The sequence below is a fragment of the Dendrobates tinctorius genome, unplaced genomic scaffold, assembly GCF_039654945.1.
Source record: "Dendrobates tinctorius isolate UK_male_01 unplaced genomic scaffold, ASM3965494v1 ptg000011l, whole genome shotgun sequence".
Classification (NCBI taxonomy): Eukaryota; Metazoa; Chordata; class Amphibia; order Anura; family Dendrobatidae; genus Dendrobates; species Dendrobates tinctorius.
In genome coordinates this window covers 37,585,249-37,604,003 of record NW_027361679.1, presented here as the reverse complement: position 1 = coordinate 37,604,003, position 18,755 = coordinate 37,585,249, and the positions used below count along the sequence as shown (strand labels likewise).

Sequence of the window (18,755 nt, the reverse complement as noted above, 5' to 3'; positions counted from 1 at the left end):
TAAAATCTGTTTCTCGGAGCCTTCATTGGGGGACACAGAGACCTTGGGTGTATGCTGCTGCCACTAGGAGGCTGACACTATGCACAAAAAAAAAGATAGCTCCTCCTCCGCAGTGTACACCCCACCGACCGGCAGAGAATTCCTCAGTTAGTGAGAAAGCAGTAGGAGAAGTAACAGAATAGGTTGACAACATAAACAACTCAACTGTAACCATTCAACCAAAGTAAGAACAGGAGCTGTAAAACATGGGAGGGTGCTGTGTCCCCCAATGAAGGCTCCGAGAAACAGATTTTACGGTAAGCAACCCAAAAATCCTGTTTTCTCGTTCGCCTTATTGGGGGACACAGAGACCTTGGGACGTCCCAAAGCAGTCCCTGGGGTGGGAAACAAACTTCCATCAGGCCAGCGGACTCACCACCGCGGCCTGCAGAATCCGTCTACCTAGGCTGGTGTCCGCCGAAGCGTAGGTGTGGACTCTGTAGAATTTCACAAACGTGTGAACCGATGACCATGTTGCAGCTTTGCAAAGCTGCAGTGCGGAAGCTCTGTGGCGCACCGCCCAGGAGGCACCCACTGCTCGAGTAGAGTGGGCCCTGATACCCGGAGGGGCTCCGCGACGCTTAACACGGTAGGCTTCCAGGATAGCCGATCTGATCCAGCGAGCAATGGTGGCTTTTGACGCCGGGTGACCTTTCCGCGCTCCATCAGGGATAATGAAAAGAGACTCTGTCTTTCGCAAGGAAGTCGTCCTAGACAGATAGACTCTTACCGCCCTAACCAGGTCCAGCTTGTTCAAGGACCGCTCTCGGGGATGAGTTGGATTCGGACAAAAGGACGGGAGCACGATATCCTCGTTGAGGTGAAACGAGGACACCACCTTCGGAAGGAACGAGGGCGGAGGCCGCAGAACTACCTTATCCTGGTGGAGAACCAGAAAGGGAGAGCGGCACGAAAGAGCTGCCAATTCCGACACGCGCCGGACGGAGGTGATGGCCACCAGAAAGGCTACCTTCCAAGAAAGGAGAGAAAGGGAAATATCCCTGAGGGGTTCAAAGGGCGGACCTTGCAGAACCTCAAGAACCAGATTAAGATCCCATGGATCCACGGGCGCCCGGTACGGCGGGACCGTGTGAGCCACGCCCTGAAGAAAGGTCTTAACCTGAGGACGGGAAGCCAACGTTTTCTGAAACAGAATGGACAGCGCCGAAACTTGACCCTTCAGGGAACTGAGGGCAAGCTCCACATCCAATCCTGCCTGAAGAAACGCTAGGACTGAAGGGAGCGAAAAGGACATGGGCGCGACGTCATTGGTCTCACACCAAGTGAAATAGGCCTTCCAAGTACGGTAGTAAATCTTGGAAGATGATGGCTTTCTTGCTCGGATCATGGTCTGAATTACGTGGTCGGAAAATCCTGCTTGTTTCAGAACCTCGGTCTCAACAGCCACGCCGTTAAATTGAGCGGCCGAGAATTGGGGTGGCAAATCGGACCCTGAGACAGCAGATCTGTTCTGTCTGGAAGCTTCCAGGGGGCGTCCGCGAGAAGGTTGACAATGTCCGCGAACCAAGACCTTCTGGGCCAATTCGGGGCGATGAGAATGACCGGAAGTCCTTCTGCCTTGATCTTCTTCAACAGCTTGGGAAGAAGAGGCAGAGGAGGGAACAGGTAGGGAAGTTCGAACTGGGACCAAGGAACGGCCAGGGCGTCGGCGCCCACTGCCAGAGGGTCCCGAGACCTGGACACGAATTGTGGGACTTTCCTGTTGAGGCGAGACGCCATGAGGTCTACATCCGGGGTTCCCCACCGAAGGCAGAGCAGATGAAACACTTCCGGATGTAGGGACCATTCTCCCGCCGCGAGACCCTCGCGGCTGAGAAAATCGGCAGCCCAGTTGTCTACGCCGGGAATGTGAACCGCGGAAATTGTCGGGACGGAAATCTCCGCCCAACGAAGAATCTTGGACACCTCCGCCAGGGCTGAAACACTCAGTGTTCCCCCTTGGCGGTTGACATATGCCACCGCTGTGGCGTTGTCTGTCTGAATCCATACCGGCAGTCCCTTGAGGAGCCTTTCCCAGTGGACCAGAGCAAGATGGATCGCTCGAATCTCCAGAACGTTGATCGGTAGCGCTGATTCCCGATCCGACCATCGACCCTGAACAGTGTCGTTGCGGAACACAGCACCCCAACCGAGGAGACTGGCATCTGTGGTTACTATCTGCCAGTGAATGGGAAGGAAGGATCGACCCGATAGAATGAGAGGTGACGACAACCACCAGTTGAGAGACCGCTTGATCCGGTAAGAAAGATGGACAGGGCGATCCAGGGACCGAGGCGACCTGTTCCATTTCGACAGAATGGCCTGCTGGAGAGGCCTGGCATGAAATTGGGCAAAGGGAACTGCCTCTATCGCCGCGACCATCTTTCCCAGGACCCTCATGGCTGTACGGAGGGATGGGAATCGCGAGGTCGTACTTCCTGCTGCAGAGAGAGAATCTTTTCTTGTGGGAGAAAGACCCTTGACCGACGAGTGTCGAACAGAAGACCTAGAAAGACCAGGCGTTGGGTAGGAATCAGACAGGACTTTTTCCTGTTGACGATCCACCCGAAATTGGAAAGAGTGTCCAGGACGATTGACAAACTTTGGTGAGCCTGTTGGAATGAGGGAGCCTTGATCAGAATATCGTCTAGGTACGGGAAAAGAACGAGGCCTCTGACTCTCAACAAAGCCATCAACGCAGCCATGATCTTCGTGAAGACTCTGGGAGCGGTGGCAAGACCGAAGGGCAGTGCGACAAACTGGTAGTGGTGCTGTCGAATCGCAAAGCGCAGGAACTTCTGATGTCCGGAGAAAATTGGAACATGTAAATAGGCATTTTGGATGTCTATTGAGCACATGAATTCCTGCTCCTCCATGGAGGCGATGACCGAGCGAAGCGACTCCATGCGGAAGTGGCGAAGGCGGACCCTCTTGTTGAGCAGCTTGAGATCCAAGATGGGTCGAACTGCGCCGTCTTTTTTCGGCACTACAAACAGGTTCGAGTAGAACCCCGTGAAGCGCTCCGATTCGGGAACGGGCACAATCACCCCGGAACTGAGGAGAGCGGCGATAGCTGTAGAGAACCCCGGGATCAAGGCTGGATCCTTTGGAGGCCGGGATTCGAAGAAACGATCCCGTGGGAGAGAGACGAACTCTATCTTGTATCCTGAGGATACGACCTCCCTGACCCAGGCGTCCTCCACGGCGGCCAGCCAAACGTCCCTGAAGGAAAGAAGTCGACCTCCCAATTGGAAAGGCCCTTCGCGTGCCCGATGATAGTCATGCTGAAGTAGACCGTCCAGATCTAGATCTGGACGGTCTGCCCTGGGAGGAGTGGGGTCGCCAGGAAGGAGTGGGTCTGAAGGAAACTTTCCTTCTCTCCTGGCGAGCCTGCGGTCTCTGTTGGCTGGAGGAGTTGTCCGCCGTATTGAAACGGCGGAAAGTCCGAAAGGGTCGAAACTGACGCCTTAGTGGGGGTCTGCGAGGCTTGGACTGAGGGAGGAGTGAACTCGTGCCTCCGGTGGCGTCCTTAATAATCTGGTCCAATTGGGACCCAAAGAGGCGCACCCCCTGAAAAGGCAGGTTAGTGAGGGACTTTTTAGAAGACAAGTCCGCTTGCCATGCCTTTAGCCAAAGTGTACGTCGAATTGCAATAACGTTGCTTGACGCCTGAACTGCACAGGATGCAGCATCCAAGGAAGCGGAGAGAAGATAGTCCCCAGCATGGGAGATCTGATTGGCGAGATTGGCCAAATGCTCCGGTTGCGCCTTATCTAAGATGCCCTGCCGAAGGTCGTCTGCCCACGTGGCTATGGTCTTTGCTGTCCAGGATGAAGCAAAGATTGGACACACCGCCGCTGAAGCCGCTTCAAAGGCAGACTTCGCCAGGGATTCTATAATCCTGTCATTAGAATCCTTTAGGGACGCCACGCCTGAAAGCGGGAGAACCGTGTTATTGGATAGCCTGGACACGGGCGGATCGACCGAGGGAGAGGCCGACCAGTTGTCCGTGAGCTCCTTAGCAAATGGGTAGAGTATGCCGAGACGTTTTCCTCTTTGAAAGCGTCTGGTCGGATCCTCTCTTTCCTTGGTAAAAATTTTCCCAAACTGGGAATGGAAAGGAAAAACCCTGGAGGGAGTTTCTGCCCGTCTGAACGAAACCTCCTGATCTGAGGATTTCGCAGGGGAGTCAGCAATATCGAAGGTATGATGGATCGCAGCAATGAGGTCCTGCACTGTGACCTTCATGCTTGCATCCTGGTCTGAATCCAGCTCTAAAATCCCCTCAGATGACCTGTCCGAAAGCGCTTCCCCTGACTCGGGAGAGGAGGCCCGAGAGGGAGACTGGTGAGAAGGGCTATGCGGTGAGATGGGACTAGGAGAGGATTCCGGCTGGGAATCTTGCCTGGGTCTTTTGCGACTACCGCTGGCTGATTCAGATGGAACAATTTGGGACCTGCTTGGCCCTGCTGAAGAGTCCAGGGGCAACTTATCAAGAACGGCCACCAGGGACTGAGACACCCTGGTGAGGTCTGCCACTGATTGAGATAGCGAGGAGGCCCAGCCAGGCATGGGGGCCTCACTCTCACCTGGGGCCGCAGATGGCTCCTGGACGGCGTCAGGCTGAAATGGATTGCTACAATCCAGGCAGAGGGGAGTGGACTGGCCTGAGGGAAGTTTGCGATTGCACGAAGAACATGCAAAGTACTTGACTAAAGTGCAGGGGGGGGGCGGTAGAGCGGGTACGATCAGACTTAGACATAGTGAAAAGCTGAGGTAATGCCGGAAGGTTGGGGGACAGAGGGCGGAGAAGGGTCAGTCTGCAGTGCAGAGCTACTCACGGTCCGGTGTCCCCAGAAGCGATGCTCTGCGACCTGTCAGTGGATGCAGGTCAGAGCGAAATCCGGCCGACAGACCTCCTGAAAAAACCAGCTGGAAAAGATGCTGTCCAGTGAGGAGCTGGTGCCCAGCTAACAGGCTGGGAAAATGGCGCCGTCCTGAGAAAAAGGCGCGCCTTAGGAGAGGAGGGAGGGCGGAGCACCTCGCAGGGTTAAAATTCACCGCCCTCTAGCCAATAGCAGGCTGGGCAGGTGAAGGACAGGCGGTGGGAGGGCCTGGGAAGAGCGGGAGAGAAGCCCGCTTAGAAGAAAGGGGCGGGGGGCGTGGCCGCGACGCAGCGGTAGGCCCGAACTGAAGCCGGGGCCTAAATTAGTTGCGGCGGCCGCCTGTCAGCAGGGGGTCGGCGCGGAGGTCCGAAAAAGTGGGACGCCGCAGTCGCAAGTCGCTCCCAATGGGAAAAAACCCTGTGCTCCCTGTACCCAGAAAGGGGGGAGGGAAGGGGGGGGGATGCCCAGCAACATTGAGCTGCCTATAGCCTTGTGGCGACTGCGAGCGAACACAGCGCCTACCCCTGTGACCATTGAAGAGGTTACCGTCGGGAATGGGCAGCAGGTAAATAAATATGAAGCCGGGGCCTAATACTCACCTATCCACGATCCGTTACCTGTCTGAAGAAGTCTTGCGTCTCATCCAACCGACAGGCTCTGGTAGGCGAGTGGGAGGGAGACTTGCGACAAGGACCCCTGGAGTCGCTGACACGTCTTGGTGTCGGCGTCCGTCTGGCTGGTCCTGCCGCGGAGAACTGCAAGGATACGGGGTGGCAGTACACGCCGTACTTGCAGACTCCATGTGGGAGTACAGATGTGACTTTTCACTCTATATCCCTCCGTAGAACCTGAAAAGGAACGACGCACGACGATGTAGATATGGGTCTAATAAAAGACCCGTGTCCACCTCCTACTGACACTAAGCTAAACTGAGGAATTCTCTGCCGGTCGGTGGGGTGTACACTGCGGAGGAGGAGCTATCTTTTTTTGTGCATAGTGTCAGCCTCCTAGTGGCAGCAGCCTACACCCAAGGTCTCTGTGTCCCCCAATAAGGCGAACGAGAAATATAGTTATTCTCACCTTCCGACGTCGCGTTCAGCCATCCTGCCTCTCTCCATGCTCCGGTCCCAGTGATCCTTTGCACGAATGACCGCGAGACTTTGTTATCCCTCGAGACCGTGACATCTCGCGGTCATTCTCGCAAAGGATCACTGGGACCGGAGCGTGGAGAGAGGCAGGATGGCTGAACGGGACGTCGGAAGGTGAGAATAACTATATTTTTTATTTTGATTCTATTTTTTACAGGGATGGCCAGCGATGCCGCTCGCTCGGCATCGCTGTGCTGATCGCTGGTGAAGCTGTCTGTGTGACAGCTCACCAGCGATCACATAGCGACTTACCAGCGATCCTGACACCTTGATATCGGTGTCGGGATCGCTGGTAAGTCGCTTAGTGTGACGGGGCCTTAAGACTGGAGCTACACAGTGGCTTTGGCCATGGACACAGATCGAGAAGCCAAAATTCACTGTCTACCACTTTGATGTTGCAGCACAATGCAGGTGAATGAGGTCATATGCTGAACTACAAGACACTGTGACAACAAAGTAGTAATGTTACCGGATTCACCTGCATCATGCTGAGATGTAGCAGGGGCAATGCGGACTGTAGCCCCAGCTTTAACTTGGAGTGTAATATGCTTCACTGAAAGCAATAACCAGTGCTTCCTCATTCAGAGAAATGGTCTTCCATACGTTAAAAAAAAAACAGAAACAGGGACGTAACCAATAACATTGGCCCAAAGCAAAACTAGGATTCCATCAAGACTACCCTCGACTGCAAGTTTAGAACATGAAAATATTTGATCCTCCCTAATACATATAAATAATGCACATAGTGTTTCAACAATATAGGGGAAATGCATATGGTGATGTTATAGTATAGGGATACCTGATCACTTATACTACGTTCTGCAATTCCACAGTAGAAACTGAGTGCGGTATCTAAATGGTTAAACAGTAGCAAGCGGAGCTTGCTCCTTTTGCTGCAGTTACAGGCAGATGCTGGCTGTATAACAGAGTGGCATCTGCCCAGCATGGAGTAGGATCAGCTCTTAACTAGAGATGAGCGAATTTGTTTGGATTTTGATTGGATTTAAATATTGTTTTTGCAATATTTGTCAAACACAGCCAAACGTCAGAGTCAATGGGAGTAGGAATTACAGAATATGTTTGGAACCGATCATAAGACATACATTTGGACCGCATAGTGTTCAAATATGGCTCGAATAAGTCAAAATCAAATTTGGAGCCAAAATCTGAACAAATTCGCTCATCTCTACTCTTAACCTCACTCCAAATACATGCATCCTGACTGTGACATACATTTATGTGAGGGTGCACAAAAGAGGTGAAGTGGCCATAATGTAACTGACTGAATTTTAGTGCACATTTAAAAACCACGATGGTGTACTTACATCTCTTACTAACCAGCTGACAGGAGAACTTCTTTTGAAAAAAGCAGAAATTGCATTCTTCCACCACTCGCCTTGCACTAAGGTTAAAGAATTGCAGACAATTAGCTTTACCGATATAATAGAAAAGTAATAACATACCACTGTAATAGAGTGTACAGTTATATACACTGCTCAAAAAATGTACGAGAAAAATAAATCAAACATTAGACCTCAATGTATCAAAGTTTCAAACTGAAATCTTTACTGATATTAATTGTGCGATTTAATGAGAAGAAAGTGATGTTTCAATGGTCATGGAAACCAATCCAGACCTAGATTATATACAGGGCACTAATGGCAGACCTCCTAGCGGCATAGTGCTGGGCTGTAAGGAGAGGTCCAACTACTGGATGTCAGGCTACCCTTATAAAGTCTGTTCTTGACAGTTAGGTCAGAAATATGAACACTGCTAGCCCACAGGCGGTCATTTTGTAGGGCTCAGGCAGTGTTCATCTGCAGATCATCACCTACTGCTGAATTAATGCCCTGTTCACTTTTCTTCATGTAACGGTCGGTGGTCTGGTATTTGCACTATTGTCTTGACACTGTGCTGGGAGACATTGCAAACCTTTATGTGACGGCACGAATTGCCATCGTGCAAGAGTAGGACCAACTTTGCAATCTAAATGAACTACAAGTACTGCCACATGCTACCAGAGGTGGCAAGGATACTAGCAAATTGCAAAATTAAAAAATAGTAACTCAGGAAGCATTTGGAAAGTGGTTGTCTCTCGCACTCACCTTTCAAACTATTCCATTTTGGGGGCTATTGCCTTTCCAGTGGCCTTTTGTCTCTTTAATTTTCATCCCAGCAGGAGAAATTGGTTTACAATCACTAAGGCTGTGTGCACACGCTGCGGATTCCGCTGCGTTTCCGCAGCGGTTTTGGCCGCTGCGGACACGCAGCAGTTTTAGCTGCGGTGTACAGTACCATTCATTTGAATGGGAAAAAAAAACGCTGTGCCGACGCTGCGGAAAAAACCGCACGGATTTGCTGCGGTTTTGAATCCGCAGAAAGAATTGCATGTCAATTCTTTCTGCGGAAACCGCTGCGGGTTCCTATCTCCACCATTGTGGAGATAGTGAATCCGCAGGACCAAACCGCAGGCAAAACCGCAGATAATCCGCAGGTCTTTGGACCTGCGGATTATCTGCGGTTTTTGCAAAATCCGTGCGGATTAATCCGCAGCGGATTCCGCAGCGTGTGCACGTACCCTTATACTTCTTAACTGAACAGATTAATTGACCTGGGGTTTGTGCTGCTTAAAGGGGTTGTCCGGGACTTTCATATTGATGGCCTATCCTCTTGGATAGGCCATTAATATTTGATTGTGGGAGAAAGAGGGTGCGACACCCTGCACCTCAACTGATCAGCTGTTTCCAGTACCAACCATAAGTGAATAGTGGAGCAACTAATTGATTTGTAAAGGGGGAGAGTGTCTTGGACCTGGCTATGGCTACAAACAGTTGACGTAGCTGTGTATCTACGCAAATAAGCACTCTTGCCAATACCGGGACAGCTGATCATGAGGGTGATGGATTTCGCAGCCCCAATGATCCTATATTGGTGACTTTAAGGATAGGTCATCAATACAAAAGTAATGGACAACTCCTTTAGGTGTTCCCTATATTTTTTTCTCTTGTATTTATAATTATCATGTTACAGTTTACCCAAAGATATAACATACATAAAATACCTAACCCCCAAGACCTCCTACTCTCCTGCACACTTATTCGTTCCTCACACAACCGCCTCCAAGATTTCTCCCGAATATCCCCTATCCTCTGGAATTTCATGCCTCAACACGCCCGATTATCCACCACCCTCTGATCCTTCAAACGGAACCTGAAAACCCATCTTTTCAGGAAAGCTTACAGCCTGCAATAACCATTCTGCCGCCTCACCACCGCCTGAGCTGCTGCCTCATCACCACCAGAGCTGCTGCACCCCCGACCTTCTGTCTCTTCCCCACTATCCCGTAGAATTTAAGTCCGCAAGGACAGGGTCCTCTCCCTTCTGTACCAGTCTGTCATTGTAAATTTGTTTACTGTTAACGATATCTATAACTTTGTATGTAACCCCCCTTCTCATGTACAGCACCATGGAATTAATGGTGCTATATAAATAATAATAATAATAACTTTGTAAATAAAATACATCACGTTTCTTGAAATGTCAATGAATTATTGTCTGATGTAAAGTACCATACATGGCTGCATTTGCAACTCTGTATCCTCCGCAGCCGAAATCTCCCAGGATTCCTAGCATGCACAAAGCTTCATTTGATAATCTGCATCAATAGTGGTATTACCATAACACTACAAAGGGGATGTGACAATTGCAATCAATGAAAGACATAGCTCTAGTAAAGATTTCATATAAAGCCATATCTATGATATAACCACCCAGCCAGGCAATGCTGCAACTAGCAAAAGTAAACTACAAAACAAAATCACCTAAATAATGTACTTTGCAAAACTGATGTTAGTGAATGTAAAGTGATGTTTTCCTGTTCCCACACCTAGCAAGCAATTAGCCATCTTTAACACAATAGAAACACAGGAAATAACCCCCCCCTGAAACATCCAGTACAAACCTGACATAAAAGATGAAGCCTACAAAAAATATTTTACAATTTAGAAACTTAGCATTATACCTCTTGCATCGCCAGATACAGTAAACACATAGGGTCTTTGACCAGTCCACAATCCAACATAGCCTAAAAAGGTTGTTCCTGTGTATGCAACCTACCAGAGAAGATATATAATGTGTTACACTCAAAAAAAATAAATACAATTTGCAGATCTCACTTTCCTTAAAGATGCACAGATACATAAAACCTACTACAAATAAATTATTAATGTTGTGTTTAGTTTGTGAATAATGACTAGTGGTTTACATGATAGCTTCAAGACAATTACTATACCTTCTCATTTTGTATGAAATCTAAATCCATGGTGAGTTTTCTTAATATATCAGGAAAGTCATAATCCAAGTTTCTCCCATGGTAAACATTTCCCTTGTCATCTTGGGCAATAATACTCGTGCAAAACCTGCAAAAGAAGTGTATTTTTTTAAACTCATTTCAAGACACCACACCAGCTGCACACATGTACATAGCACCTGATCTCACTTGTTTTGGAGGCAGCCAATGTTGTAGTCTCCATTTACCTTTTTTATATTTATTAACTTTTTATATTACATTATATTTACATATTTTATCCACAGGGCACATGACCCTCAGGCCAGTCCACTGGCAACTGATTGGGGCAGCCCGGCCACCAGGTGCTTTAGCGACGTGTACCTTTAAATTGCTTATGGTCGCATCATAATCTGTAACAGGATCTGCACATCTTACAGATTGGTATGTAGCCACTGATGATTTAAACCAGGGGTGGGGAAATTTTTTTCTGCCATTTGGAATTTTACAATAGCGTTCGGAGGCTGTATAAAATTATTAACTTAAAGTTAATAATTTTGATCCTTCCATGTTGATCCGGCCATGGAGGAGATGGAGAAATTACTTTCTTCAGCTCTGCCTCACCTGTGCTGCAATTCTCTCATGCAAGAGGATCAGAGCACAGTGCACTGACCCTCGGCTCCCGCTCACAGCAGAGCTGGAGCAGAGTGTCATTAGATAAGCATCAGAGGAAGGTCAGCAATTATGATATATTTTGTGTTCACATATATATTGGTCTCTACAGAGTGCTACTGCGTTCCTCCTTTTTTCAAGTTATGTATTCATTGCAGTAGGCACCTGTTCATACTATATGGAGGTGCTGGACTCTGCACCCCATCTATCAGCCCAAAGGTGTTTAGAATCAACTTGGGTTCCTACCTTCTTACCGTATATACTCGAGTATAAGCCGACCCGAGTATCAGCCGAGGCAACTAATTTTGCCACAGAAAACTGAATAAGCTTATTGACTCAAGTATAAGCCGGGTATGCATTGTCCCCTCATCCCTGTCCTGGTATGTGTGGCTCCCCCTGCTGTACGCATGGCTCCCCCGTCCTACACCCACTGTAGGCGTGGCTCCCCCGTCCTACCCCCGCTGTAGGCATGGCTCCCCCGTCCTACCCCCGCTGTAGGCATGGCTCCCCCGTCCTACCCCCGCTGTAGGCATGGCTCCCCCGTCCTACCCCCGCTGTAGGCATGGCTCCCCCGTCCTACCCCCGCTGTAGGCATGGCTCCCCCGTCCTACCCCCGCTGTAGGCATGGCTCCCCCGTCCTACCCCCGCTGTAGGCATGGCTCCCCCGTCCTACCCCCGCTGTAGGCATGGCTCCCCCGTCCTACCCCCTGCTGTATGCATGGCTCGGCGTACCCCCCCTGCTGTATGCATGGCTCAGCGTCCTCCCTCCGTGTATGCATGGCTCGGCATGGCTCCCTCCGTCCTCCCCGTCATACTCGCCCCCTCCAGGCGCGGTCTATGCACTTCCCTGCTTCTTTGGTGGTCTCCGGCACCAGCAGCTTCTTCCTGTGTTCAGTGGTCACGTGGTTCCATTCAATAAAGTAATGAAAATGTGCTCCACGCCTATGGGAGTGGAGACGCGTCCATATTCATTACTTTAATGAGCGGTACCACGTGACTGCTGAACACGGGAAGATGCTGCCTCGCCTGGACAACAGAGAGATGCAGGGAGGACTTGCAGCGATCGCGTGAGGAGTGGGTATTATGTGACAGCCGCCGGCACCTGCCACTCCCCCTCCCCCACCGACCCCCTGGGACAATGACTCGTATATATGCCGAGAGGGGTGCTTCACAGAAGTTTATAACGCAGAGTCGTGAAAATAAAAAAATTCCCTCAAAAAATCATTTTTTAGGCCGCAATTTCTTATTTTCACAAGGGTAACAGGAGAAATTGGACCCCAAATGTTGTTGTCCAGCTTGTCCTGAGTACGCTGGTACCCCATATGTGGGGGGAACCACTGTTTGGGCACACATCGGGGCTTGGAAGGGAGCACAGTTTGACTTTTTGAAAGCAAAACTGGCTGGAATCAATGGTGGCGCCATGTCACGTTTGGAGACCCCCTGATGTGCCTAAACAGTGGAAACCCCTCAATTCTAACTCCAACTCTAACCCCAACACACCCCTAACCCTAATCCCAACCCTACCAATAACCCCAACACACCCCTAACCCCAACCATAACCCTAACCACAAGCCTAACCCTAATCCCAACCCTAACCCCAACACAACCATAACCCTAATCTTAACCCTAATCCCAACCCTAGCCCTAAATCCAACCCTAATTCCAACCCTAACCCTAATTCTAACCCTAACTCTAATAGAAAAATAAAAATATATTTATTTTATTATTCGTCCTACCCATGGGGGTGATAAGGGGGGGTGATTTACTATTTTTTTTTAATTTTGATCACTGTGATAGGATCTATCAGTGATCAAAATGAATGGAATCTGCCGCTTGGCAGATTCGATGGGAGCACTGCGCATGTGCTCGCCATTTTGGAAGATGGTGGCACCCATGATCCATGGTGGAGGGACACAGGGAGTGACAGCGGGACTCGGAGGGTACCGGGAGGGGAGATCGGAAGGCGGGGGGGCAGATGCTGACGGCGGTGATCAGTCGGTGGCGGGGGCACATCGTCCCCATCTGTCTCCAGCCATGACCGATGATATTTCAGCATCGGCCATGGCTGGATTGTAATATTTCATCAAATTTCATTGATGAAATATATATTACTATTTCTCTGATTGGCTGTTGAGCGTGAAACAGCCAATCAGAGCGATCGTAGCCAAGGGGGGGGGGCAAAGCCACCCCCCCCCCCCAGGGTGAAGCACAAAGGGTCCTGTATCTGTGGGTCGGGTGGCCTTTCAGTGACCCCGGTCACCCAACCCACAGGAACGCGATTTATACCATGACGCCTACGTAGGCGTCACTGGTCGTATTGGTCGGGAAGGGGTTAATACCATCCTTCAGGGCCATTCAAAATTATCAACTTGAAAATCCTGCAATATTTGGTCAAATATTTAATCTACTCACTGCTAATATGATGACTGGAACTGCTTCTCTTTGGTGTGGCTGTGATGTTATGTAGTATGAATGATGTTGCTACTCGTAACTGCTTTGATATGACAAGTTTTGTAAACAACTCAAAGCAGTAAGTCATACCAAACACAGATGTATATTATACTGCAGGTCCCCTCACAGTGGGAAATTAATCATTGATCAGGTTACATTTATAACTCAGGAAGTAGATCTGCAGTATAGATCACATAGGGGACACTGAGGCTGCTGTACATACATCATATAGTAGACACCGAGACTTCCATATACATCACAAAGGAGACATCAAGACTGCTGTACATCCATCACATAGGAGACACAGACTGTTGCACATACATCACATAAGATACACTGGGTCTGGAGTATGTACATGGGCTGCGGCATAGACATCACAAGAGACATGGGGCTGTGACACAGACATCACAGGAGATGCTGGGGCTGCGGCTACTGTCTTCTTCTATAGGACGGGTGCACATTCAGTAATGAATGCTGAGTAAGCGTGCTCGCAGAACAAAAATAAATTGGCAAAACGCAGCTGCTGGACTGAGCAATGTGGCCAGGGTTGAAGAAAAGGTCATCGTGGGCCGTAAACGGCCTGCAGGCCTGACGTTTCAAATTTAGGGCATGTGAACCCAATGTCGTTTTCAGATGGGTTCCACGAATAGCACTAAGAGTAAGGGCGCACAATCACAAACAATATATTGGACATCCCTGTTGAATATGTTTTATTACTTTTTGTATTCTGAAATAGCTACCAATGAGACCATAAATCCATACTTATGGCTTATGTTTGTGTTGTATGCATCGAAAACCATATAATATTAAAAAATCATTGCAAATCATGGCAGTTCCTCTTTTGTCTCTAAACAAATGTCATCATATACCAATAATTTGGAAGGTTGTGCAACTTCCTTTTATTAAGGGAGTCTCTGGATTTGGAAAACCTTTGTCACCCAGGCCCAGAAGTAGTTTTTTTTAAAGGGAACCTGACAGCAAAATTTAACCCTATGAACTAATTACAACATTGCATTCGTGACCCTGAAGGTACTGCGACAAAAAAAAAAAAAAAATCAGTTGAGGTTTGACTTCTTGCGACTTGCTTGTCGCAGTACCATCAGGATCACAATGCAACCCCATTCACTTGTACTGCGCTATGGTGTAGCAATGACACCAAGCAAACTTTAGTCATGCAACAGTTGTCACGGTCAAAGTCAAAATGTGCAGTTGTGGCCGTGACTTTCTGCCTATGTGCCACAGCCTTAGTCAGTCAGACTTCAGGTATACACAGTGTTATACTTGTCAGTCCCTACTCTAACATGAAAACTTCAAAAAGAGGAAAAAAATCCTCCAAAAAATTCAGTTACAAACCAGACAGGCCCAAATGCATCTGCACTAGTCAGTCAGACTTCAGGTATGCACAGTTTTATGTTGAGTGCTTCCCTGTGCGAACTCGCAGAAGAAACACTTCCCTATTTTAGTGCTGACATATACTTTGGGCATGTTAAGTGAACTTCTGCCTTCATGTCACTACCTTGCCGACTCTGGGATACAACATTTCAGTGCGGGGCTGGAATATTCTGCACAAAGGGTCCAATTCATCAGTTGCGCTTTTTTTTTTTTTTTTTTAAATCACGTCCGAAAGTCAATTGAGTCAGGGTCAAATGTATAAGTCAACTTAATATTAAATGAGTTCACATTAAGATACGCCATAAACTCCCCGAGCTGTTGCACTGTCCCATCCCACAGAACCAGGATGTCATCAATATAACAATACCAGCACAGCACATGGGAGGCAGCCGACGCACCCCATCGCCAAAAATGAATCTCTCCCAGGAACCCAGGAAGAGATTAGCACACGAGGGCGCACAGGCCGCGCCCATGGCTGAGCCGCGTCTCTTCAAATATCAGTACTATTTACAAACGAAAAAATTATGGGTGAGAACAAAGTGCATCAGCTCAAGGAGTAATTCGCACAATGGGTCGCCCAGGTCAGACGCCCCCAGAAAGAGGCGGACCGCATCCAACCCTTATGCATGATTGATACAGGTGTATAAGGACTCGACATCGGCTGTGACAAACAGAGTATGGTTGTCCACAAGGACGCCATTGACCTGCGTCAGGACGTCCGTCGTGTCCTGAATGATGGTAATAATTCAACTAAGGGTTTTAGATAAAAAAAAACCTATGAATTTATAAATGGGATCACAAAGTCCCTCAATTCCAGACACAAGGTTACAGCAACAGGTGTATAAGGAGGGGCTACGACAGGGCTAGAAATACTTTACATAATGATCTATTATATCGACGGGCTGGTATGAATAGGAGGAAAAAGAATTGGGGTGAGACTATTCGTTTTATCTCTACACTTAATCACGAGTGGGATCATATGATATTCTTTCTAAACATTGGGCCATTATTGGTGCTGAACCCTCTCTGGGTCCAGCCATTGGCAGATCTCCATCGATGACCTCTAGGTCCAAAAATCTAAAAGATTCACTAGTTAGGAGCCACTATGTTCCCGAGACTCCTATCCCTTTTGGTACCAGAGGCCCCAGTCCAGGATCTTTTCCCTGTGGCCACTGTCTTGTCTGCTCAAATGTGCATGTTGCTTTTGCTATGCATTGCTCTTTATTCATTGTATTACTGTAACTATATTACTCGCTGTATTATAACTTGTGTTTATTTGCCTATATTGATTTTCTGCGGTTGTGCGCGTGCATGGTGTTGCCTCCATGGTTCTCACATGGGGCCGGGTGTCTCTGTGCCTCCTGCGTGCACCTGGGGCATTTTCTTCCCCGCGTGTGCGCTGAGATGCTTGACGTCTGGCGTTACCTATGTTGAGGACCTTGCTGACGCAGTGCGCCGCTACTACCGCACGTATTGGCTGAATTGTACCTGGTGATCAACCACATGACCGGTTGCCATGACTTTTAAAGGTCTTTGTCACACTCCTTCTCCACATCCCCTTGAGAAAGCGGCCTGTGTGTACGCGTCGGGGTCCTACCATCTGTTTTGGGTAAGCACATTCTTTTTGGTAAGCCCCCCTGTCCATTCATGGTCTTATACCCACTTTGGGTCTTTGTATTTAGATGATGTTGGGGTGATGCTCATTTATGTACCATGTATAGCCAGTCACAGTTGTGTGGCTTTTATAATGGTTGGTTACATTGTTACTTGATATGATGTACGGTGTCCCTTTGTTTATTGTTTGTCCTGCTTCACGCTTTCATGTATTTTTGCTGTTTGTAAGCTAATAAAATCTTTACTACGGTTGTTCTCCTATTTTTTTATTACATTTATGGAGTGGAAATTTGACTGCTATGGCGGATTACATTCTAAAAATACCGCCATTGGTGTTTAAAATGTTATTGGGCATTCTTATATTTCTAATTTTAATAAAATTGAATTTCATGAATTTGTCTAAAACATATGGAAAAGCCACATGCATGTAAATGAAAACTTAACCACAAAAGAAAATTTTATAAAAAGCTGCAAATCAATAGATGAATTTGTTGTCAAAAAGTCATTAATTGAGAGGCATTGACATGAAAAAAACTGGCTGAAATGTAATATCAGACACTGAGTGCACAACTTTTGGACCTTATAATATGTGGCATCACAATAATAAAAAAGCCGATTTAACAATTATGTTTTCTTAAATATTACGGTTGCTAGAAATAAGTGCTAAATGACAAATGCAACGCTGTAATTAGGGGAAAAAACTTTTGTGAGGTTCCCTATAAAATAGAAAACTAAGCTTTACTCACCCTCCCCTGGCCAATCACTGGGTCTCCCGCTGTCTGTTATTATCTTCAGCACTGACATCACATCGACAGTGCTCCATTAATCTTCTCATTTAATGGCTGAAGTGCTATCAACACAACGTCAAAGAGGCAGATAATAAGACAGCAGGTGCAGCGGCAGTGACTCCACGCTGGGCCCAGAAGGTGAGTTAGGGCTCATAACCATCAGCGTTATTAAAAACGGTCTGATGTTGTTCCTGAAAAGCCAGACGAGTATCATGCAAGTGGCATGTGATTTTCATGCGACTACAATGCAATTTTTCTCATCTATTTTCTGTTTGACATGTGTATGCGATCCGTATGCAATGCGATTTAAAAATTAACGTTTACATAGAGAATTACTCTGTCATTTAAAGCTTGTTGTCAAAGTAAATATTTTTCAATACATATATAGGTAGAAGATAGATAGATTACAGAGGACATGGGCTTCAGTAGATTAGGCGTAAAGGTGTGTATAACTTTTTATTTCAAATAAAGGGGTCAGTGTCTTTATTTCAACTGAAGGACTTTTTCTGGGTGTTTTATATTTACAATATGACTATGGGTTAAGTAATGGGGGCACCTAATAGACGCTTCTCCATTACTAACCCCTGCGTTTGATGTCAGCTGCCAATAGAAAGTTGACATCCAGGTCTGGCTCCAGGTTTTAGTGGGCCACAGGTGAAAGAGTCTCAGTGGGCCTCGTTAACCCATACCAAAATTCATGATGCACAGAAGCAGCAGAGAAATATTGGTATAGTACAATGCCAAAGGGTTCACTTACTTTACATGAGTGATATCTATTGCAAATTCTACAGTAGCTCAGAAACCAGACAGTATAGTCCTCCATACAGTAGTATGGGCATCACATTATGCTCCATACAGATTAATGTGTCGCATATAATGCTTCATACAGTATAATGAGCCCCATATCATGCTCCATATACTGTATAATGGCCCCCATAAGATGCTTCATATACTGTTCGGTCCATATATATTTGGACAGACATTTTTCTAATTTTGGTTCTAGACATTACCACAATGAATTTTAAACAAAACAATTCAGATGCAGTTGAAGTTCAGACTTTCAGCTTTCATTTGAGGGTATTCACATTAAAATTGGATGAGCGGTTTAGGAGTTTCAGCTCCTGAACATGTGCCACCCTGTTTTTAAAGGGACCAAAAGTAATTGGACAATTGACTCCTAGGCTATTTCATAGACAGGTGTGAGCAATACCTTCGTTATATCATTCTCAATTAAGCAGATAAAAGGCCTAAAAGTGGGCGACAAGGCAGAATGCTGCGGGAATGACGACGGTCACAATCTTATAAGGACCTTTGAACTGGCTATGGAATGCGGTAAATTCCACTTAATGTCCGTGGACCACCTCCAAAACTCAGAGCAATACTCCTTCACCGGCCGGTCTCTCTGCTGAAACTGACGTAGTGTGGACTCAGCCAGGAAAGCGCAGTCGGAATCATCGTATATGCACACAGAGCCAGAAAA

General features: G+C 47.5%; 1 protein-coding gene across 4 annotated transcripts in view; it reads right to left on the bottom strand.

The window, feature by feature from the left end:
* The window catches only part of LOC141046628 (N-acylethanolamine-hydrolyzing acid amidase-like), a 53,402-nt gene that overhangs the window by 18,051 nt on the left and 16,596 nt on the right, over positions 1 to 18,755 (bottom strand). For all 4 annotated transcript variants that reach the window (XR_012219627.1, XR_012219625.1, XM_073541160.1 and 1 more), the window contains 3 exons: positions 10,365 to 10,491; positions 10,095 to 10,185; positions 7,399 to 7,475 (listed from right to left, as the gene is read on the bottom strand). Coding sequence is in view for 2 of the 4 variants with exons in the window: in XM_073541160.1 (XP_073397261.1) it covers positions 7,399 to 7,475; positions 10,095 to 10,185; positions 10,365 to 10,491 (295 nt within the window). In the remaining 2 variants the exon portion in view is untranslated. The remainder of the gene's footprint in view (positions 1 to 7,398; positions 7,476 to 10,094; positions 10,186 to 10,364; positions 10,492 to 18,755) is intronic.